Source organism: Zalophus californianus, chromosome X, assembly GCF_009762305.2.
Source record: "Zalophus californianus isolate mZalCal1 chromosome X, mZalCal1.pri.v2, whole genome shotgun sequence".
NCBI lineage: Eukaryota > Metazoa > Chordata > Mammalia > Carnivora > Otariidae > Zalophus > Zalophus californianus.
The window spans coordinates 68,261,331-68,285,382 of record NC_045612.1 but is presented as its reverse complement, the minus strand read 5'-3'; the positions used below and the strand labels follow the sequence as shown (position 1 = coordinate 68,285,382).

Below are 24,052 nucleotides of genomic sequence, written 5' to 3'. Positions count from 1 at the left end.
ATTGAACTATCTACTCACCTTCTGGAATAGATATTTTAAAAAAATCCCAAAAGTTAATGCTCATTGATGGTGAAGTTGTTATTGAAATGGGCACTCTAACACACTATTAATGGGAGAGTAAACTGAAACAATCTATCCAGAAAGCATTTTGATATCTACCATCAGCTTTTAAAATTATTTGCCCTTTGTGTCAAGAATTCCATTTCTGGAAACTTATACTTTACAAAATACTTAAAGAATATGAGCCAAGCTGAATCAATTTTACTTCATAAAAATTTCTTGAATCTGTCTACTTCTATTTTCACTACCAACCTAATCCAAGCTATCATAACCTCTCACCTAAACTACTTGCAACATCCTCCTAAATGATTTCTCTGCATCCACTCTGCTCCCTGTTCAATTAGTATACCCTGCAATCATATATTAGTCATAGTTTAAAACTCCTCAGCTGCAACCTACCACTCTTAAGATGAAGATCAAAGTCCATAACATTGCTTGTGAGGCTCTGCTTGGCTTGGCCCCTGACTACATCTCTAGCAATGTCTTACACCACTGCTTTCAGTGTTCATGCCATACTAGCTTTCTTTTCTTTTAGTTCCTCAAATATGCTATAAACCCTCCTGCCAAAGGGCATTTGCATAATACCATTCATTCTGTCTGGAATAATCTCCTTCTGTGCAATACCAACCCACTCTCCAACCTCTCCAATGAGTGAACTGCTAGCTCAAGCAGCAGTTCTTCAATGAGGTCTTCCCTAACCACAGTCAGGATCCTTGTCTGTATTCTTTCACAGAGTATTCCTTCTTCCAGAGCATCCATTTCAATTATAAACTACATATACAGAAGTGTGATTATTTAATTAACATCTGCTCCACTGTTAGAATTTAATTCTATGTGAGTGGTAACTCGGTGTTTTGTGCTCACTATTGTAACCCAATACCAATATAGTGGCTAACACACAGTAGGTACTCAACAAGTATCTACTGAATAAAAGAACAAAATATTTAGCTACAGGATGTTTATTCTCATGCTGTTTTAACAGGAAAAATTTGGAAACAGCCTAAATGATCAATAATGGGGAACTGTACAAACAACTTATAGTAAATGTATACAACGAAGTGTAGCTCTTCAGAAATATATGTAGTGACACAGAAACATGTAAAGTGAAAAAAGCAGAGTACAAAACTTATTTTTCATGTTAAAAAAAGTGATGTGTGTATGCATTTACACATGCAAACAAATGAGCCTGAAAGCAATACCCCCAAAAGTGTTAAACTAAGTAGTTGTGAGTAGATGGAATCATTGATAATTTTTTACATTCTTTTTGCTTGCTTGTCTTTTCTGTAGTTCATATATAAGAAAAAATTTAGTTCACTTTGAGGGAGGAAAGTTACACAATTTCAAGTAGATTTACACAGCAAGGAATGGAAGAAAACTGTCAACATATAAGAAACCCAGGACAACACATTATGTTATACAGGGTAGTTTTATATTATGGTTATTGCCCCCAAAGCTTGGCAAACTATTTTTCTAGTTTAAGTCTCAGTTTACTGAGTAAAGAGCAACAGCAATAAAACTGTCTGAATTGTACCAAATACAGGACTACATTTCTGGCTGCTTTAAAGATATAAGGTGGCAAAAACATGAAATGCTGAAAGTACAGTTGTTAATGTTTTATTTTTTACACACATATATATGCTCTCATAACCAGTAAGGTATTTTTAAAAATGGGAATAAGGCTATAATTTTAAAATTCACTTTTTTTCAATCAAACTATTACTAAATAAATATAATTTAATGCATTATAACACAAACTGAGGCATTTCAACCACTTTCCCATTTCACAAGTTTTATCTTTTCTTGATGGAATAATGACAAAAAGGCCCTGTTTCTGCATACCTTTCTAAACATTCTCTCCTGTCAAAACCCTCTACAACACACCACAAAATTTTTCAATAAGGACACAGAGAAGTTATGGCTAAGAGCAAGAAAATTATTCTAGTTGGCTTAATATTGCATAAAATGTCACCATTTCATTTAACAAAACGGGTTCTGAAGTTGTGTAATCATGCATTATGAGTCCATTCAGCTATAAAGTATATGACTTCAGTTATACTTTAGATACACTATAAAGTTCGAAAAATGTCTTTTTTTTAAGTGGAGGCCAAATCAAAAAGGCATATCAGAGGCTGAGGCACACTTTTAAAGAATTTCAAACTAACTCATTCCTGCTGCACAAGAGTAAAATAACACTGGAGGTCTCAATACAGATTCTGAAAGACCATACACCACCTTTCAAAATCACCAGAATCATCATACTGTGGATACGCATAATTCATACACTGGACACGCAATGGTAATCCTGAAAGACAAAAGGGTTATCTAAAGCCACAAGCTGGAGACTGAATTCGAAATCACCTTCATTTCAACTTACTTTTCTTTTTTGTTTGTTTTTTAAAGATTTTATTTATTTGAGAGAGAGCGAGAATGAGAGAGAGAGAGCATGAGAGGGGAGAGGGTCAGAGGAAGAAGCAGACACCCCGCTGAACAGGAAGCCCGATGTGGGACTCGATCCCGGGACTCCAGGATCAGGACCTGAGCCGAAACCAGTCACTTAACCAACTGAGCCACCCAGGAACCCTCAACTTACTTTTCATTTCAGATTAAGCAACACAAATAGCATACATACCCCTTTAAGATCATACTCTTAAAGAAAGGGTGGAAAATATAGGAAATGGTCAAGGAGGATAAGAAATAAGCTTATTTGAAAACATACTGTGTAAGGAGTAATTACAGTATAGGAAAAAAAAAAAACAGTGATTTAAGGAAAGGAAGTTCTTTCTCAGGGGTCAAAATTCCTGAAGCAACCAACGGTTGATATCATAATTTTTATTTAAGCCTCACTTACATGTGAACAGGAAACATAAAATTCTTTCACTTTTCTGTTTATCATTTTCACAATAAGTAAAATTTAGAAGTTATTTTAAAAAAAACATAACTGTGATGACATAACAAAAGCTCCCTAAATTCGAATGCTATAGAAATACCATTAAAAGGCCTATAAAAGTAGAAGTGAATCTACTTTCCTCTTTACTAACAATAAATACAATGAGGCCTTCTTGCTATAGCTAAATAGCTTCAAATTTAAAAATGTGGAACTGATATTTTAAGCCCCATTAAAACTAGGACTATGTTAGTATGAGGAATAAAAGTTTTTACAAAGGTCTCAAATATATACTAGAATTAGCTTGCCATAATAAAGGGAATCAATTGGATTCAGAAAGAAAACACAAAGGTCATACAAGAGAGAATTCAAATAGGCTCCCTATCCCTCTGTATGGTAGCAGATTGTATATTTTTATCCTAGAAAAGAGTTTGGAAGAAAAGACTTGGGAACATCAGAGAGCTGTCAAAGAGGAGATGAAAGTGACTGAAAATAAGGTGGGCCAACAGAAAAAAAAGCAGATGCCACAAAAAGAAACCTGATAGCAGAAATAATGCTCAATAAATATTTATTCAATTAATAAATTAACTATTCTTAAACACATGAGTACAAATTGTTATTTATTATATTTAGGAGGTATACCTATCACTTGATTTATTAAGTCATCTTAACTTCTGACAGGTTTTTAAATATTTACTTATTTGGTATTAATATATAGTTTCATAAGCCTTATGAGGCTGGGCAGGTAAAAAGAAATAATGAAAGGAATATCTATTTATATACAGGGAGCTGAAACAGCACAAACATAGCACAGTGGGCCAAAAACAAATACATAAATAAAACTGGAAGCATCTGACCCAATAGGGTATAAGTGGAAAGCCACAAATTGCACTGTTTATATGCAGCAGAACTGAATTCAACAGTATGACCTGAGGGAGAGATGTAGTCTCTCACAGCCATAAGTGCTATAAGTGAATACCTGTAACTAATAACTATGTGGATAGGGCACAAAAAGGACAATAAAAAAATCAAAACACATCTGGAGCAGCTCACTTGGTAGAATTTTAAGATATTGAAGAAAACTGCATATTAATAAGCTAAATATGTATTTTGCTTCTCAGATCAGTAGCTTCATCTCTTTCAGCAGAAAAGTTTGTCAAGCACTGAAGCAAGAACAATTTTTTCCACCAAGAGTCCACTGCTTCCAAGGGTGTACAGCTCATTGGATTTTGATAAAAAAATTAAAGAGTAAGAAAAAAGAAAATGATCATTTTTTTTTAAAGATGTTATTTATTTATTTGACACAGAGAGAGAGAGAGAGATCACAAGCCGGGGGGGGGGGTGGGAAGGGGCAGAGGGAGAGGGAGAAGCAGGCTCCCAGCCGAGCAGGGAGTCTGAGGTGGGGCTCGATCCCAGGACCCTGGGATCATGACCTGAGCTGAAGGCAGACACTTAACCGACTGAGCCACCCAGGCACCCCAGAAAATGATCATTTGATAAAGGTAAAAGAAGCACCTTTTCTTTAACTGATATGGAATGTATCTAAGAATTCTGGTTTTAAAGACATTCCTGAATTGAGGGGCACCTGGCTAGCTCAGTCAGTAGAGCATGTGACTCTTGATCTTGGGGTCATGAGTTTGAGCCCCATATTGGGTGTAGAGATTACTTAAAAAAAAAAAAAGACATTCCTGAATTCTAATAGCAAGAAATTTTCTAATCCTAGATCAAGGGACTAGTTAATAAAGAAACTACTTGGGGGAGGGGCACCTGGGTGGCTCAGTCGTTAAGCGTCTGCCTTCGGCTCAGGTCATGATCTCAGGGTGCTGGGATCGAGCCCCGCATTGGGCTCCCTGCTCTGCAGGAAGCCTGCTTCTCCCTCTCACACTCCCCTTGCTTGTGTTCCCTCTCTCACTGTCTCTTTCTCTGTCAAATAAATAAATAAAATCTTAAAAAAAAAAAAAAAAAGAAACCACTGGGGGCAAAATCTCTGCTGAGGAAAAATAAAATATATACTAAAAACTTTGGATGCAATTTGTTTTGTATAAATGTGCACAACAGACTGAATGCTTTCTCCCTAAAGAACCAATTTAGCAGCAGATAATTTGGAAGTGCCCAAAGTGGACAGTGGAAACTGTCCAGAAAAGAGAACTGTTGTTTCAATCCATGCTAAAGATAACTAACTGCAATTAAAGGAATAAATTCAACCACTACTTCAATATTATTAGAAATAACAGTGGTTTGATAAAAGCTAGGTCAAAGGACAAGAAAGTTGAACAGATGACTAATGGAAAAACGGAGGGTAACTGATATTATTGGGGATGTAAGTATATAGTAAGTTTATGGATGGGAGATGAAAGATATATTGTCAGGAAAAGCTTTACTATTATTGTTACTTTCTCTATACCTTAAGGTTTGTTTTCTATTCTCTGTTGGTCTAATACCACAAATGAAGAGTTTATCTAGCAGTGAAAAGGCCCTAAAACTAGCTTATGGTACATATGAGATGCATCTATACCCATAAGTCAATTTAATAATATATAATAAAAAATAACAAGCTGACTGATATTCACATTGGCCAGTTAATCCCCTATCCCAAAAGGAAGTCAACTGTAAAAATCAAATAAAGATCATAAGGCTGCTTGATGATGAATAAAATCAGAGCTAGAAAACAGCCTCTCCACTTCATCCTGGTATTCTTGTCCATTGGTCTAAGTGTCCACTCATCTTAACAAGCCTGGAGATTCATTATTCCATTATCTCCCCAGACTTCCAATTTTTTAATACTCCAAGTTGCTGTTCCACTCCTTTTGATTATAACAAGATTTGTATCAAACCTCTCTGATTGCACTAGTAAGTGCTAATCTCTCTTTTAATACTACTAGCTTCTGACTATATCCAATGAGGATCTGTTGCTAACATAAAAAAAAAAGTATGTCAAGCAAAGTCTGGAAAGTTGTCCTTATTTTAAGTTCTTCATTACTCGTGTTATAATGAGCACAGAATGAACTAAATTTACTAATAGATAATTCTTCAAAAGCAGCACAATAAAAAAAGTTTAAATGCAGGAGTATAGCACCAAAATTCTTCAAAAATCTGAAGATTCTTAATAGAAGACATTAATTTTATAATTAAAACAAATAATTTCTTAATTTATCTATTTTAAAAACAAGAGCTTCCAAATACTGAAACTGTCATTCTTTTTTCACAATCCCTTTTACTACAGGGATTGGGTAAACAGATGATTTAAATACCTGCTGAGCAGCATTATTAATTTTTATGAGTAGTGTTAAGAACACGCAAGTGGTGCAGCCTACTGTGGAAAACAGTATGGAGGTTCCTCAAAAAGTTAAAAATAGAACTACTTTACCAGCTGGCAATCTCACAACTGGCTATTTACACAAGGAATACAAGAACACTAATTCAAAGGGATATATGCACCCCTATGCTTATAACAGTATTATTTACAATAGCCAATATATGGAAGCAGACCAAGTGCCCATCAACTGATGAATAAAAAAGATGTGGTGTGTGTGTGTGTGTGTGTGTGTGTGTGTGCGCGCACACGCATGTGTATATATAATGGAATATTCAGTCATAAAAATGAAATCTTGCCATTTGCAATGACATGGATAGAGCTAGAGAGTATAATCCTAAGTGAAATAAGTCAGAGAAAGACAAATACCCACATGATTCCAATCATATGGAATTTAAGAAACAAACAAGGAAAGGGAAAAAAGAGAGAGAGAGAGACACAAAGCAAGAAACAGACTCTTAGTTATATAGAACAAACTGATGGTTACCAGAGGACAGGGGGTGGGGGATGAGTTAAATAGGTGATGGGGATTAAGGAGTACACTTGTGATGAGCCCAGGGTGATGTACGGAAGTGCTGAATCACTATACTGTACACCTGAAACTAACATAACACTGTTAACTGGAATTAAAATAAAAATTTTTTTAAAAGAATATGGGTAATTAAATAAATGGAATAAGTAAATGAAGGATTTATCAGGCAGCTATGGGACATTCTAGGATCTTTCTCAACTAAGTGTATAGAAGGGGAAATTTTTTTTTTAAGATTTTATTTATTTATTTGACAGAGAGAAAGCACAAGCAGGCAGAGCAGCAGGCAGAGGGAGAGGGAGAAGCAGGCTCTCCACTGAGCAGGGAGCCGGAGGGCTTGATCCTAGGATCCCAGGATCCCTGAACTGTAACAGAAAACTAAAGATACTTTTATGTCCCCAATTATTAAAAATGAAATGGATATAATCTGAATTTGAGAAGCAAAAGGGAGGGGTGACTGGGTGGCTCAGATGTTTAAGCATCTGTCTTTGGCTCAAGTTATGATGTCTCAGGCCTTGGATGGAGCTATCATGACCTGAGCCGAAGGCAACCGCTTAACTGACTGAGCCACCCAGGCACCCTAGAAGGGGAAATGTTAACCTCAAAACACACACACACACACACAAACTGCTTGTAAGTGCTAAATCTAATTTACCTATTTATTTATAAGGCTGGATTATATAAAAAATAACCTCAACCAATGCTATTTTAAATAAAGAACTAAAATGTTTAGGTTGATAACTTTTTTCTTTTTTAGAAAATCATGAAATTTTTTGTTTGTTTTAAGCCCAAGAGAATATCATCCGTATAACCATGGTCAATTCATAAGGTTTTGTATTAAAAACCTGTAGTTATATGAGTCAATCAAAATATTCTGGAAGATAATAATCTTGAATGCTTGTGTGTGTGTGTTCTATGCAAGGACGATCATGTATAAGAATCTCCAGTTACTTGCTATTTGCTCTTACCCCTTCTTTTGGGTCTGTGTGGAGTCCTCCTCCTGCATGACCATGCCAACATGTCCTCTTTTCTATCAGTGGCCAGGCCTGGAGAGCCTAGTTGAAGAGGATACCAAGTCATCCATTAGCTATTATAGAATTTCGGATCTTTAAAACTCTTGACTTAGAAAGCTTAATCTAATGTCCCATACAAATTCATAGGCATAGCTTCTAGCTTAGCATAATAAAGCAAAAACACCTTCATGATTAGCTTACAGATACACAAAGAATGTTGAAATGTAACTAATACTCATACAGAAGTTACTTTCTCTAAATAGCTTTTGAAATGTTTGAAAACTTATATTACACTTCTACTTGGTTTATACCAGTTTTCTTACTGTCATTTGCTATTACAGCACTATGTAACCTATTACTCTATCACTGGCAAGCAAAGTATATCATATGGTTAATTATATCCCACTTGCTTTCCACATGTATACAATTTTTTTGCTTTATTGTTCATTTTACATAGCTGATTCTTTTCCTTATTCTTGCTCATATGTGTCTGTGTATGTGTGTGTGTATTTTTAATACTTCCTGTCTGTCATATGCTATAGTAATATGCATGCATGTTTTGTCTTTCTTATTACATGGTGAATTTTTTGAAATTAAAGACAGCCTCTTTTATCCTTTTATCTCCCATGGCCTATAACACAGTGACTTGCACATGGGCAGGGTAGATTTCAATGCTTAATGAATTAGCTTATAAAACAGAGCTAGCTATAAATCTCCCAACTAGCCTTGAAAATATGCAAACATCTTGCCTACTTTTAAGAAAGGTCTTAAGTAAGACTGATTCTTAGGTTAGATAAACATAAAAGTTTTACTGGAGAAAATGTAATAGTCATTTGAGAAAATAAAATAGTTCATAAAGACAGTAAAGATTAGGCTCAAAATTTAAGCTTGCTACTATTTAAAGGTTTTCCTCAATTAAAACATACTTAATGAAAGAAATGCATATAATAATGCTCCTTCAGCAGCCATAATAATAATAATTAATGAATTAATGAACGGCAAGTTCTTTACAAACACAAACGTGTATCAATGCCAAAGCTCTGGGCCAAGCTATGAAAATGGAATCACAAAACGCAAAACTGCCTTCTTATTCACACCTGTTTAGAACAAAAAAATAATTGCTATAAATGGGTTATTAATTCTTGGATCAACAATCTTAAAGCATTTTTAAGGGGAAAACATCAAAATATAAATTGTCTGACAATATCTTTTTGTGACATCTTTTTCCGTCTAAAAGACTAAGCAACAAATTTTATCAAGGGGTCTGATGAATACCCCACAAGATAATGAGGTCTTTGACAAAGCAAAAGATTTTGAAATGTAATTCACTTTTATAGCCTCTGCATAAATTAGAACAATGCCTTGTACCTTGTAATGGCAAATAATTGTTAATCAAAAAAAAATAATAAAGGAAGTACTCAGGGTTTAGGTTGTCTTCTAATTTTCTAGCCTTTTTCTATCTTGAAGAATTGCCTGTATAATTTTAGAGCACTGAGAAATTTTAAAGTTGTCTTTCACTTACATTAACAATGAAAAATAACCCTTATCAACAAGTAAACTAAGTATCAGGCTCTAATAAGCTTAGAGTCCCTTGATACTCTGCCATCTGAACATCTTCTAAGGTAAAGGAACTTCACTCACTTGCAAAGCTTACAAGCATTCCATATATCACATACAAATTACTGGGAAAAATTTAAGCGTCAAAAAGCTGCCATTACATTTATAAAAGCATTCTAAAAATGTTACTGTAGCTGGCACTGATCTCAAGAGATTCTGACAGAGTTCTGCAGGAGTAGAAAAATAATCAAGATATCTATCCCTATTTCTACTAGCAGGAACATAATTTCTTATTCATCTCTCAGTATTTAGAAAAAAATGAAAAGTATTTAGAAAGAAATGAGAAACACAAAATATGTAGTATTAATCTGAAAATGCTCAAAGGGCTTGCTAATTTTTTGAGTTATACGTGGAAGTATCTGCTTAATCTTACCCTGGTAACATCAAATATCTGTCTTGAGTTGCCTTTTCCCAGTCTCTGCCATGTAGTATGTCTTAATGACTCTGGGATCTGCAGAAGAGAAAAAAAGAAGGAAAAATTTTCATAGTAAACAATTAATATTAAAAGATTTCCTCTACTCTCCTGTATACATTTGTTAGGTCCAACTGGCCTAAATGTCTCATTGAAAGCGACTATTTCCTCTTTGACCTTCTGACTAGTTCATCTATTCACTGATGTTAAGTGTGGTGTTAATGTTCTCTACTATTACTGTATTACTACCAATTTCTTCCTTTATGTCTCTTAATAGTTGCTTTATGTATTTAGATGCTTCCATGTTGGGTGCATAGATATTTAAAATTGTTATATTCTCAGTCCGGATTGTTCCTTTTATCATTATGTAGTGTTCTACTTTGTATCTTGTTACAGTCTTTGCTTTAAAGTGTATTTCGTCCGATATAAGTACGGCTACCCCAGCTTTCCTTTCACTTCAGTTGCATGATAAATGTTTTTCCAGACCTTCACTATCAATCCACATATGTATTTCGGTCTGAATGGAATCTCTTTTAACAAGCATACAGATGGGTCTTGCAATTTTGTCAATTCAGTCACCCTATGTCTTGTAATTGGAGCATTCAGTCCATTTATATTTAGGTCAACTGACAGGTGTGTACTTAATTGCCATTTTGTTACTTGTTTTACAGTTGTTTTTGTAGTTCTTCTCTCTTCCTTTCTTTTCTTGCTCTCTTCCCTTGTGGTTTGATGGCTTTCTTTAGTGTTATGCTTGGATTCTTTTCTTTTTATTTTTTGTGTGTCTACTACACGTTTGGGAATTGTTGTTACTATTAAGTTCATATATAACATCTAAAGTGTGTAGCAGTCTATACTCAGTTAGTGGTCGCTTAAGATCAAACCCATTCTAAAAGTACTCAATTTTTTACCACCTCCACATTTTATGTATATGATGTCATACTTTATATCCTTTTATTTTGTAAATCCTTTGATTTTTGAATACATAACTGACTTGAATGTTTTTGTATTTAACCTCCATACTGATTTTATAAGTTATTAATCTACCACTTTTATTTTATGTTTGCATTTACTTGTGAATTTTTTTCCTTTCATAATTTTCTTATTCCTGATTATGGCCCTTTCTTTCCACTGAAAGAGTTCCCTTTAATTTTTCTTGAAGGCCAGTTTAAAGGTTATGAGCTGCTTTAGTTTTTGTTTATCTAGGAAACACTTTATCTCTCCTTCTACTCTGAATGATAACCTTGCTGGGTAAAGTATTCTTGGTTGCAGATATTTTCCTTTCAGCACTTTAAATACATCATGCCACTTTCTTATTAACTGCAGTGTTTCTGATGAGAAATCAGTTGATAGCCTTATGGGGTTTCCCACATGATATACATAATATATATACAAAATTCCATCCAAAAATAGCAGAGTACACATTCTTTTCAAGTGCACATGGAATGTTTTCCAGGACAGATCACATGCTAGGCCACAAAACAAGTCTCAACAAATTCTAAGACTTAAGTCATTATCACGCATATTTTCTGACCACAACGGTATGAAACGAGGAATCAGTAGCAAGAACAATTTGAAAAGAACACAAATACATGGAGGCTAAATAACATGCTACTAAACAATGAATGGTCAACCAAGAAATCAAAGAGAAAAATCAAAAAATCACATGTAGATAAGGGAAAATGAAATCACAGGAGTATAAAATCTTTGAGATTCAGAAAAGCTGTACTAAGAGGAAAGCTTACAGCAATAGAGGCCTACTTCAAGAAACAAGAAAAATCTAAAATAAACCTAACCTTACACCTAAAGGAGTTACAAAAAGAAGAACACGCAAGGCCCAAAGCAAGTAGAAGTAAATAAAAAAATTATACCAGAAATAAAGGAAACAGAGACTAAAAAAAACAATAGATCAATGAAACCAGGAGCTGGTTCTATGAGAAGATAAATAAAATTGATAAACCCTAGTGCAGACTCATCAAGAAAAAAAGAGAGATGACTCAAATAAATCAGAACTGAAGGAGAAATAACAACTGACACCACAGAAATACAGGATTACAAGAGAAAAATATGAAAACTTATATGCCAATAACTTGGCAAACTAGAACAAGTAGATAAATTCCTAAAACATACAACCTTCCAACACTAACTCAGAAAGAAAGAGAAAATTTGAACAGACCGATTATGAGCAAGGGAATTGTATCAGTAATCAAAAACCTCCCAACAAAAAACCCCAGGACCAGATGGTGAATTCTATCAAATATTTAAAACAGATTTAATACCTATTCTTCTCAAACTATTCATAAAAATCAAGAAAAAGGAAAGCTTCCAAATTCATTCTATGAGGCCAAACACTGCTGATACCCAAACCAGATAAAGACAAACACAAACAAGAAAACTACAAGCCAATATCCCTGATGAACGATGCAAAAATCCTTTACAAAATACTAGCAAAGCAAATCCAACAATATATTAAAAAATTCAGGGGCGCCTGGGTGGCTCAGTCATTAAGTGTCTGCCTTCGGCTCAGGTCGTGATCCCAGGGTCCTGGGATTGAGCCCCGCATCAGGGTCCCTGCTCAGCGGGAGGCCTGCTTCTCCCTCTCCCATTCCCCCTGCTTGTGTTTCCTCTTTCGCTGTCTCCCTCTCTGTCAAATAAATAAATAAAATCTTTAAAAAAAAATCATTCACCATGATCAAGTGGGATTTGTTCCAGTGATGCAAGGGTGGTTCAATATTCACAAATCAATCAACAAGATACATCACATTAACAAGAGAAAGGATAAAAACCATAAGATCATTTCAATAGATTCAGAGAAAGCATTTGACAAAGGACTACATCCATTCGTGATAAAAAAATTCTCAATAGTAAGTTTAAAGAGAACATATCTCAACATGATAAACGATATATATGAAAAATGCAGAACTAACATCATACTCAATGGTGAAAAACCGAGAGCTTTTCCTCTAAGATCAGGAACAACACAAAGAAGGGTGTCTACTCTCACCACTTTTATTCAACATAGTACTAGAAGTCCTAGCCACAGCAATCAGACAACAAAAAGAATATAAATAAGGCATCCATATTGGTAAGGAAGAAGTAAAACTTTCACTATTTGCAGATGACAGAATATTATATATAAAAAAACCCAAAGCACCAAAAAGTGACTAGAACTGAGAAATTCAGTAAAGTCACAGGATACAAAATTAATACACAGGAATCTCCTGCAATTCTATACATTAATAATGAAGCAGCAGGAAGAGAAATTAAGAAAACAATCCCGGTTACAACTGCACCAAAAAGAGTAAGATACCTAGGAATAAACTTAAAAGATTTCTTGTATTGCCCATAAGTGTACATAAATCCAAAACCACAACGAATATTAGAGAGATAATTATGCTTTTATACATGCCTAAAAGGATTTTAAAAAATGTGTGGTTCAGGTATTAAGTAAATTGCATCACTTATTTAAAGTGTCAAATTGTATTTTCTTTTTTCCTTCTTTTAATCTATGCTTGTCTTTTTTTCCTAAAGCCCTCAAAGTCTTCAACCCCAATTCTTTCTTCCTTTTTTTTAAAGATTTTATTTATTTATTTGACAGAGAGAGATAGCGAGAGAGGGAACACATGCAGGGGGAGTGGGAGAGGGAGAAGTAGGCTTCCCGCGGAGCAGGGAGCCCGATGTGGGGTTCGATCCCAGGACCCTGGGATCATGACCTGGGCCAAAGGCAGATGCTTAACAACTGAGGCACCCAGGTGCCCCCCAATTCTTTCTTAAATGGCTTTTATGCACTTTTCAAACACTCCTCCCTTTACTAATTCCCTTTACTGCATTTTACTATGTTCTACACCTTGTATCTGTTCCCTGTTCAGCCTTAATCTAAATGCTAAATTTAAAGAGTGGTCCTAAGATCAGTTTTGCCAAATACTTCTATGTAACTAGCAGATGGCCTCTAATGAAAGATTCCTTGAGCCAAGTATTTGTTTTAATATTGTTCAAAATGTGGAGTTGAGAGCAGGCAGAATAAACAACCTCTCCATGGTTACCAAAGACATCCGTAAAATGGACATACATCCTTCTGAAATGCACCATCAATCTAGTGAGGGAGAAATGTGGTTTTTAGGTCAAATCTCTCCTAAATGGCAGATAATACTTAGGCTTTCCATTAGCTATAAATACATTGTACAAATGGATTAATGTCTCAGTATGAATGTTATTGTTGTACACTGCAAAACAGAAAAAAGTCAAATCAACCAAAAAATCACATCCATATACAAAAGAGCTAACCAAATTATTGAGAAAATTAACTCCATTGTTTTCCAAAATGTAATGAACAGTAGTACATTCCTGCTTATGTATGTTTATGAATATATAATACATACCCTGAACTATAAAAACTTCAAAAATACTAATGGCTGTTTGCACACTAACTTGCCAAACCCAAGCTCCTACATGACTCCACTATCCTCAAACTCCACAAGCCATCCACTGTCATTGGTACCTTTCTGGGGCTTAACTCAATTGTTACCCTCCCTGACTTTTTCCATACTCATACCTCATACAATCTTTACTCTCAAATTTCCTGTTTTCCATAAGCTCTCAGTCAAGTAACTAGACATCAAGGAAGATCTTGCACATGTCTGCACGTTTATATGAATTTAATCTTCTTTGCCTTTCAAATTTTGCCCAGTTATCTCAAGTAAATAACTATCCACCTTCTTCTTTCCTCTCTCAAAATGATGCCTGGATATGGCCAATAGTTAACAGGTGAATGTTGATAATACACTTAAATTGATAGCAAAAACATACATTCTCAAGTGTTGTTGGTCAAAATTAAAACAACTTACCATAAAATATAGACCCTTGAAAGTATCTATAAACCCCTTCAGAATTTCCAGCTATCTCTTTAAACTTCTTTAATCAAACCATTTTGTCCCATAAGCATCAGGATTCAAGGTGAATAATTTTAAACTGTTCATATTCAAATTGAACTTCTAGTACTAAAATTGCATTGTTAAAATTATAAACTATTTCAAGCATATAAAAAGTTCAGAAATAATAAAATGAACACAGGTATAGTCAGTATCCAGCCTAGGAAATAACAGATAAAAAGAAACCCCTGACATGCTCTTCTATGTTATCTGCTTCCTATTCCTCAAAGAGAATCAGCATTGATTATTTAAAATCTTTCATTACACAAGGAAAAATAATGGTCACATAATGGGTTAACTTCTTCTGAGGGCTAGTCCCTCCACTTAAAATATTGTTTCAATTAGAGAAGATGGCAGAAGAGGATCCTGAGCTCAACTTGTCCTACAAACATACTGAGGTAACAGCCACATATATGTGCTAACTCTGTAAAGGACCTGAAAACTGACAGGACAGACCTTCCACAGTTAATTGTAGACAGAAGGCCACATAGAAAAGGGCAAAATGGGTGGAGACATGGTTGGGAACTAAACCCCCAGCACAACTAACCACAAATGGGAGGGGACATCACAAGCAGTGAAAAGAAGAGCATCAGATCCCATACTCAGGAATCCCCACCACTGGGAACTCACACAGGGAAGTCCCCATCAAGTCTGGCTTTGAATACCTACAGGGCTTAACTCCAAGAAGCCTGAGGGTGATAGGAAACCCAGTCTGTAGCCTTAAAGTGCCAGCATACTAAATAACTCAGCCTGAGACACAGCACAGGAGCAGCAGTTTAAAAAGCACCTGGGGTATAAGTGAAGATTTACTGACTAATCTTAGAATGGACAGGAGATGATCTGCAGATTTCTCTAGGAACAAAAGTGATGGCATGTGCCACTTCTCTTCCTCTCCCAGCCTAGAAAGCTGAATGTTTGCGAGAGCCAGCACTAACACTCTCCATCTACCTTGCTAGCACTGCATGCCCCACCCGAGAGGAAACAGGAATATTTCCCAAATTAAAGAACAAGGCAAAATCACACTATAAGGTTAAATGAAATGGAGATAAGCAATATTCCTGATAAAGAATTCAGAGTAATGGCTATAAAGATACTCATTGGACTTGAGAAAAGGGTGGATAAACACATTGAGAATTTCAACAGAGACTGAAAATATAAAAAGAACTACTCATATCTGAAAAACTTAGTAACTGAAGCAAAAAAAAAAATACACTACAGGGAATCAACAGCAGATTAGGGGATGCAGGAGAATTAATCATCAATCTATTAGACAAGGTAATGAAAAGTAACCAAGCTGAAGAGCAAAAAGAATAAATAATAAGCTAAAGGACAGTGCAACATCATCAAACATAATAGCATCTTCATTATAAGAATCCTAGAATAAGACAGAGAAGGAGACAGAAAACTTTTTCATATAAATTGGTGCAACCACCATGGAAAACCACGGTATACAGAAATACTGTATCATCCAGTAATGCCACTACTGGGTACTGAACTCAAAGAAAACAAAAACTAATTTGAAAAGATATATGTACCCCTATGTTTATTTCACTACTATTTACAGTAGCCAAGATTTGGAAACAGCCCAAGTGTACATCAATAGATGAATAGATAAAAAAGATGTGGCTTCAACTACTGGCAAAATGGCAGAGTAGGAGGATCCTGGGCTCAATTTTTCCTGTGGACACACCAAGATAATAGCTACGCCTGTGAAACTAACTCTGAAAATGATCTGAAGACTGACAGAAAAGACTTTCCACAGTTAATCTTAGAGAAAAGGTCACATCAAAAAGGGTAGGAGGGACAGAGATGCAGTTGAGAACCAAATCCCCAGTGAGACTTAATCAGTGGGGCTTAACTTCATGAGTTTTTTTACAATCAGTGGGGATAAACTCTGGGTACCTTAAAACTGGTTTAGCTCCAGGGGAGCCAGAGGGCCATAGGAACCTGAGTGCCTGCCCTTAAAGAGCCTGCATAAAAAAAAACCCAACCAAGACACAGCACAGAACCAGCAGTTTAAAATGCACCTGGGATAAATATAAAGGGCATTTATTCATTAGTTACAGAATGTGTGCTGGTGGGGATAGGGTTCTTCAGCACACTTCTCTAAGAACAAGTGCTAGCAAGCATGCTTTCTCTCCCCAAACCCCAGGCTTGATGGCCAGATACTTGAGGGAATGAACAAGAACGATCTATCTTGCTAGCACATGCCTCACACCTGAGTTCTCCTGCTTATCTGCCCCATCCAACTTGGCCCACTTGGCAGGCATCCCTCTGAAGCAGCTCCTGACCCCAAACACCCAATAATCAACCCTGAAAGTGACTGGTGCCACTACAAAGTGACTCCTGCCTTAAGGAAGATGACCACATACAACTGTGAGCCCACAGTCTGAGCAGCTGAATCGCATTCCTGGCAGCTAAAGGAGCGTGCCCTGCAGTTTGGGGTGACTGCAGCCCTGGCAGATGGACTGTGGGTAGGCACCTGATCTGACTGCTGCCCTGCCCCACCAACAAGAAACTCCCAGGGGGCATCGCAGAGAGAGCACCCTACAGTTCCCTGTGACTGCAACCCAAAAAAGCCTCGGGGCAGAAATCTAGTCTGAGTACTGGCCACAAGCACCAATGAAAGTCTCCCTGGAGGCAGCACAGGGAGACCATCCTGCCAATGAGTGTGACTGCTGTCCTGGCAGATGGGAGTAAGGGCAGGCATCTGTTCTGACCAATGACACCACCCAACAAGTCTGCAACATGTCCAGATGAGCCCATTTAACAACAAAGACACAAATCCTGCTCAGTGATCCCCAAACTGGCAAAGTGAGCAACTATAATGACTAGATTGAGGGTAAATGTGACTTAGCCACTGAGGTAGGGCCAACATCACCCACATAGGACATACCAGCATCTGGTTCTTATGAACAGGGGTCACTGCATTACAGGGAACTATGGAGTTCTTTTTAATAAGGCCACTACTTTAAAGATCAGGAGATGTAGCCGACATTCCTAATAAACAGAAACAAACCAAGAGCTATACAAAGTGAGAAGACAGAGAAATATGTCCCAATGAAAGAACAGGACAAAGCCACAGCAAAAGAGCTAAATGAAACAAGGATGAACAATATGCCTAATAAAGAATACAAAGTAATGGTCATACTCAGTGGACTTGAGAAGAGCAGAGGATCTCAGTGAGACCTTCAACAAAGAGAGAAAATATAAAAAAGAACCAAGCAGGGGCACTTGGATGGCTCACTGATAAAACCAGCATGAAGGTTAGAGTGCAAAAGCTGTAAAATCAATTAAATCTCTAATAATCAGTCAAAGGATTCACAAAATAAAAGGATGTAAAATATAATACCATAAACATAAAATGTGGGGGTAAGGGGTGAAAGTTTAGTACTTTTAGAATGGGTTCATCTTAACCAACCATCAACTTAGTACAGACTGCTATACACATAAGATATTATATATGAACCAAATGGTAACCACAATCAAAAACCAATCATATATACAAAAAATAAAAAACAAAGAAAAAGGAATCCAAGCATGACACTAAAGAAAGCCATCAAATCACAAGGAAGAGAGCAAGAGAAGAAAGAAGAAAGACTACAAAAACAACCATAAATCAAGTAACAAAATGGCAATACATACCTACCATTAACTACTTCAAATGTAAATGGACTAAATGCTCTAATCAAAAAATACAGTGACTGAACTGACAAAATAGCAAGACAAAATTATATGCTACCTACAAGAGACTTATTTCAAACCTAAAGACACATGCAGACTGAAAGTGAAAGGAAGGAAAACATTTACCATGCAAGTGGAAGTAAAAAGAAAGCCAGGACAGCAATACTTACATCAGACAAAATACACTTTAAAACAAAGACGCAGCACAAGACAAAGAACATCTGTCATTACTACATAATGATAAAGGGAACAATCCAAAATGAGAATATAACAATTATAAGCATCTATGCACCAACATGGGGGCACCTAAATACTTAAAGCAACTATTAAAAGATATAAAGGAAGAAACTGAGAGTAATACAATAATAGTAAGGGACATTAACATCCAACTTACATCAATGAATACATCATCCAAAGCGAAAATCTACATAGAAACAGTGGCTTTAAATGACACATAAGAACAGATGGACCTAACACATAGGTAGAGAACTATCCAACCCAAAACTGTGAGATCCACGTTCTTTTTAAGTGCACACTGTACATTCTCTGTAATATATGACATGATAGGCCACTAAACAAGTCCCAATAAATTTAAAAAGACTGAAATCATATCATGCATATTTTCTGACCTCAAGAGTATGAAACAAGAAATCAATGAAAAAGATCTGGAAACAACACAAATACATGGAGGCTAAATAACATGTTACTAAACAATGAAATGAGTCAACCAAGAAATCAAAAGACAAATAGAAAAAATGTAGAGATAAATGAAAATGATAACAGAAGAGTCCCAAGTCTTTAGGATGAAGTAAAAGTTATTCTAAGAGGGTAGATTATACCAATATAGGCCTACCTTGAGAAATAAGGAAACCTCAAAGAACAAATTGGTGACTGCCAGAGAGGAGGTGAGTGGGGGGGGGGGGCATGGGTGAAATAAAGGGGACTGTGACTGAGTAATGCATAAAATTTTTGAATCATTATATTGTACACCAGAAGCTAATATAAGTATGTTAATCACACTTAAATTTTAAAAATGTGGCACTTTTTTTTAAGATTTTATTTATTTATTTGACAGAGAGAGACACAGCGAGAGAGGGAACACAAGCAGGGAGAGGGGGAAAGGGAGAGAGGGAGAAGCAGGCTTCCCACCAAGCATAGAGCCCGATGGCAGGGCTTGATCCCAGGACCCTGGGATCATGACCTGAGCCGAAGGCAGACACTTAACCGACTGAGCCACCCAGGCACCCCAAAAATGTGGTATATTCTTACAACAGAACAATACTCATAAAAAAGAATGAGATCTTGCTATATGCAATAACATGGATGGACCGAGAGTATGAGGTTAAGTGAAATATGTCAGACAGAGAAAGACAAATATCATATGACTTCACTTACATGTAGAATCCAAAAAACAAAACAAAGAAACAAAAACACTCTTAATTACAAAGAACAATCTGATGGTTGCCAGAGGAGAGGTGGGTCAATCAGCAAAATTGATATAGATGAAGAGGTACACTTCCAGTTATGTAATAAATAAGTCATAGGAATAAAAGTACAACATCAGTAATAAAGTCGTAGTGAGAGTAGCATAACCTATAGAGATGCTGAATCATTATACTGTACATCTGAAACTAATGTAACATTGTGTTAACTATACTCAAAAAAATTTAAATATATTGTAATAAAATCGTATGGTGATAGATGGTGATTACACTTATCATTGTGAGAAATGAGTAATGTATAGAATTGTCAAGTCAGTATGCTGCACAACTGAAACTAATATAACATTGTGTGTTAATTATACTTCAATAAAAAATAAATATTCTTATAAAAATGTTCTGGGTTCTTTTTTTTTTTTAATTTTATTTATTTATTTATTTGAGAGAGAGAGAGCACATGAGAGGGGGAAGGGTCAGAGGGAGAAGCAAACTCCCTGCTGAGCAGGGAGCCTGATGCGGGACTCGATCCTGAGACTCCAGGATCATGACCTGAGCCGAAAGCAGTCGCTTAACCAACTGAGCCACCCAGGCGCCCAATGTTCTGGGTTCTTAACAATATACTTACAAATACTTCTGAAATACAGTGCATTTGTAAGTTATGGACTACCTCTACTTTTAAAACCCTGAATGAAGGATTTATATCACAAAAACTCTTTCACATATAAATGGAGATGGAAAAAAGCAGTCCAGGATGGCAGCACAAAATCCTGTACTCCTCTCCTCCCACAGACACACCAAATCTACAACTACATATGGTTCGTTTCCCTCTGAAAATTGGATTAACTGCTCTCCACAAAAAGAATAAAAGGATCACACTGAGATGGGTAGGAGAGTCAGAGACACAAAAACCAACCTCCCTCTCAGCAACACACAATAAGTAGGAATCTCACCAGACAGGTGCTTCTTTCAGAGGAAATAGGTTTTGGTGCCCCACTCTGGGTACCCTACCAGAAAGACAAGACCTGCAGAGGAGAGACAAGACTCCAGAACATCCGGCTTGTAAAACCAATGAATGGGCTGATGTCAGGGGATCCCAAAGTGCTATGGAAAACTAAGATTCTTCTTTTAGAGGGCTAACTTGTGGTCTTACTAGCCCCCATGATGCAGCAAAGAAACAGATATTTTAAAAGAGACTAGAATATCTGTGAGGGAGATTTATCTGCTGATCTGAGGGCTTTGCCAGTCGCAGAGGACAGTTGAGATATTCCATGGACAAAGATGTTGGTTCACACCATTACTTCAGTCTCCACATATACTGCTAGCACAGGCAGGTGAGCACAGATGTGGCACTCACACCACTTGCTGGGATGGGCAGAATGAGTGGTCATGACACTTGCTGAGGCCAGAGAGTGGGAGCAGTTTCAGCACTCCCTTGCTCCATGGCTGGGGCAGGTGAGTATGAACAGTCACAAAGTTCTCCCACTCCCTAGCTAAACTCTGTGAGCATGAGTGACTGTGACACTCTCCTGCCCCCTGGCTGGGGCTGGCAAGAGACAGTTGTGGCATTCTCCAAATCACAGCCGAAAGGCAGCACACAGGGAAGGACAAGGGTACTCTGTAGCTGCAATACAGAAGCCCATTAGTATAGAAAGTCAAGATCTTCCCCTGCTGCCTTTTTGAACCAGGCAAGTGGCATTTCCTGACTTCTACACCATCCAGCTGCCTTGCTAAAGTAAGTGGGTCCATGTAAAACACACAGAGGACACCCCTGACTGCCTAGCCCTGGTTCCAAGAGGTGTGGCATTTCAGAGCTCCGAAGGAATATAACAATTGGAAAGACAGTCCCTAGCAGGCCTCCACCCCCATGGCACTGTACAGACAGCAGACTGAAACACAACTACAGCCTTCCTGCCAAAAAAAAAAAAAGAAAGAAAAGAAAAGAAAAAAAGGCCAATTTACTTAGCCTGAAGCTTGTCTGAGGGACAAACTTCACTTATATGTATATGTATACATCCAGATGTTGAGGAGGAGCTATCAGGGAACGTAAGCAAAAAGACAGCATCCTTATGCATGCCCCTGGCCTTGCTACAGCTCAATAAGAATTACCAGAAAAGAGCTTATATATATGTTTGGAGCCCTAAATTTTTTTTAAAATGTCACCCAGGGGACACCTCCAGATCTCCTGATCTATTAGCCAGCAGGGATTATGATAGTGGCCCCACAGAACTATATATATTTGCATACTTCAAAAGCTACTGTCTAAAGGTCTGACTTCGTCAGCCCGAAACTAGGTGTTAAATTAGATTACTCCCCTTAGATCACTGACAGGTGTTGGCACACCATAAGGAAATATACCAAGAATAAGTCAGGTGGTTTAGAAAACCACAAAGGTTCAAAAGACAACCAAGAGTTTGGGCAATGTTAAACAAGAAGGATCATCACCTACACTACACCACTCCTTCAAGAATTAGAAAGGTAGCTGTTTTGCCTAATACATATGTACAAGCAAAATGAGTAAAAAAAGAAATATGTTCCAAATGAAAAAATAAGACAAAACCTCACAAAATGATCTTGATGACACAGAGATAAATAATCCACCTGCTAAAGAATTCTAAATAAAGGTCATTAAAGATGCTCACCAAAAGGTCATTAAAGATGCTCACCAAAACTGGGAGAAGAATGGATGAACAGTGAGAACTTCAACAAAGAGAAAGCATAAGAAAATACCAAACAGAAGTCACAAAACTGAAGATTACCGTAACTGAACTGAAAAATTAGAGAGCTTCAAAATCTGACTGGATGAGTCAGAAGTATGGATCAGCAAGTTGGAAGATAAAGTAATGAAAATCAGCCAGAAAAAACATAATTTTAAAAATTGAATATAACTTAAGGGACCTCTAGAACAACATCAAGTGGAATTACATTCACACTATAGGGATCCCAGAAGAAGGAAGAAAGAAGCAGAAATCTTATATGAAGAGATAATGGCTGAAGCCTTTCCTCAACTGGTGAGGCAAACAGACATCTAGGTCCAGGAAGCAAAGAGAGTTCCCAATAAAATGACCCAAAGAGAACCAAACCAAGACACATTATAATTAAAATGTCAAAAGTTAAAGATGAAGAATCTTAAAAGCAATAAGAAAAAAACAAATTGTTACTTACAAAAGAAACCCCATAAGGCTGTCAGCAGCTAAAGGGAGTGGCATGACATACTCAAAGTGCTGAAAGAAAAAAACTTCTAACCAAGAGTACTCTCCTCAGCAAGGTTATCATTCATACTTGAAGGACAGATAACTAATGAATTCTACAGAAAATAAATTGTCCTTACAAGAAATATTAAGAGACATTTTTAAGCTGAAAGGAAATGGCACTGATTAATAACAAAAATACATATAAAAGTAAAAAACACACTAAACAGGTAAATATATAGTAAAAGTAGATTACTTATAAAGCTACTAAGATGGTTAAAAGACAAAAGTAGTAAAATTAAAACTACAATAATTAGATAAAGGATACATAAAGATATAAAAAGTGAGATCAAAAATATAACATGGAAGGGGATTAAAAATGTGGAGTTCTGAAATGTTTTCAAATTTAAGTTTGTACTAAAATAGACTTATGTGTGTGTGTATATGTGTGTTTGTGTGTATAATGATATAGGGGAACCTCACAGTAAACATAAAGTAAAAACCTATAGCAAATACACAAAAAAAATTAAAAAGGAATCTAAACAGAATACTAAGGAAACTCAGCAAACCACAAGGGAAGAGAGAAAGAGAAGAAAGGAACAGAGAGAAACCATAACAACCAGAAAACAATGAAAAAAAATTAAATTTAAAAAATTAAACTATTAACAATGACTTTAAATGTAAATGGACTAAATTCTTTAATCAAAAAACAGAGTTGTCACAGGGATTAAAAAAATAAAACATCTGTATACTGTGCCTACAAGAGGCTCACTTCAGAAGGATACACACAAACTTAAAAGTGAAGGGATGAAAAAAGATATTTCATAAAATGGAAATGAGTAATTCAGTAAGAAGATAAAACATTCATAAATTATGAGCATTCACCATAGGACCATCAAAATACATAAATTAACAGACTTACAGGGAAAAATTAAAAGGACCATCAAAATACATAAATTAACAGACTTACAGGGAAAAATTAAAAGCA

At 36.3% G+C, this 24,052-nt stretch overlaps 1 protein-coding gene across 2 annotated transcripts in view; it reads right to left on the bottom strand.

The window, feature by feature from the left end:
- The window catches only part of ABCB7 (ATP binding cassette subfamily B member 7), a 162,139-nt gene that overhangs the window by 64,460 nt on the left and 73,627 nt on the right, over positions 1-24,052 (bottom strand). For both annotated transcript variants that reach the window (XR_003522559.2, XM_027607891.1), the window contains exons 2-3: positions 9,790-9,867; positions 7,755-7,841 (exon numbers count right to left, since the gene is read on the bottom strand). Coding sequence is in view for 1 of the 2 variants with exons in the window: in XM_027607891.1 (XP_027463692.1) it covers positions 7,755-7,841; positions 9,790-9,867 (165 nt within the window). In the remaining variant the exon portion in view is untranslated. The remainder of the gene's footprint in view (positions 1-7,754; positions 7,842-9,789; positions 9,868-24,052) is intronic.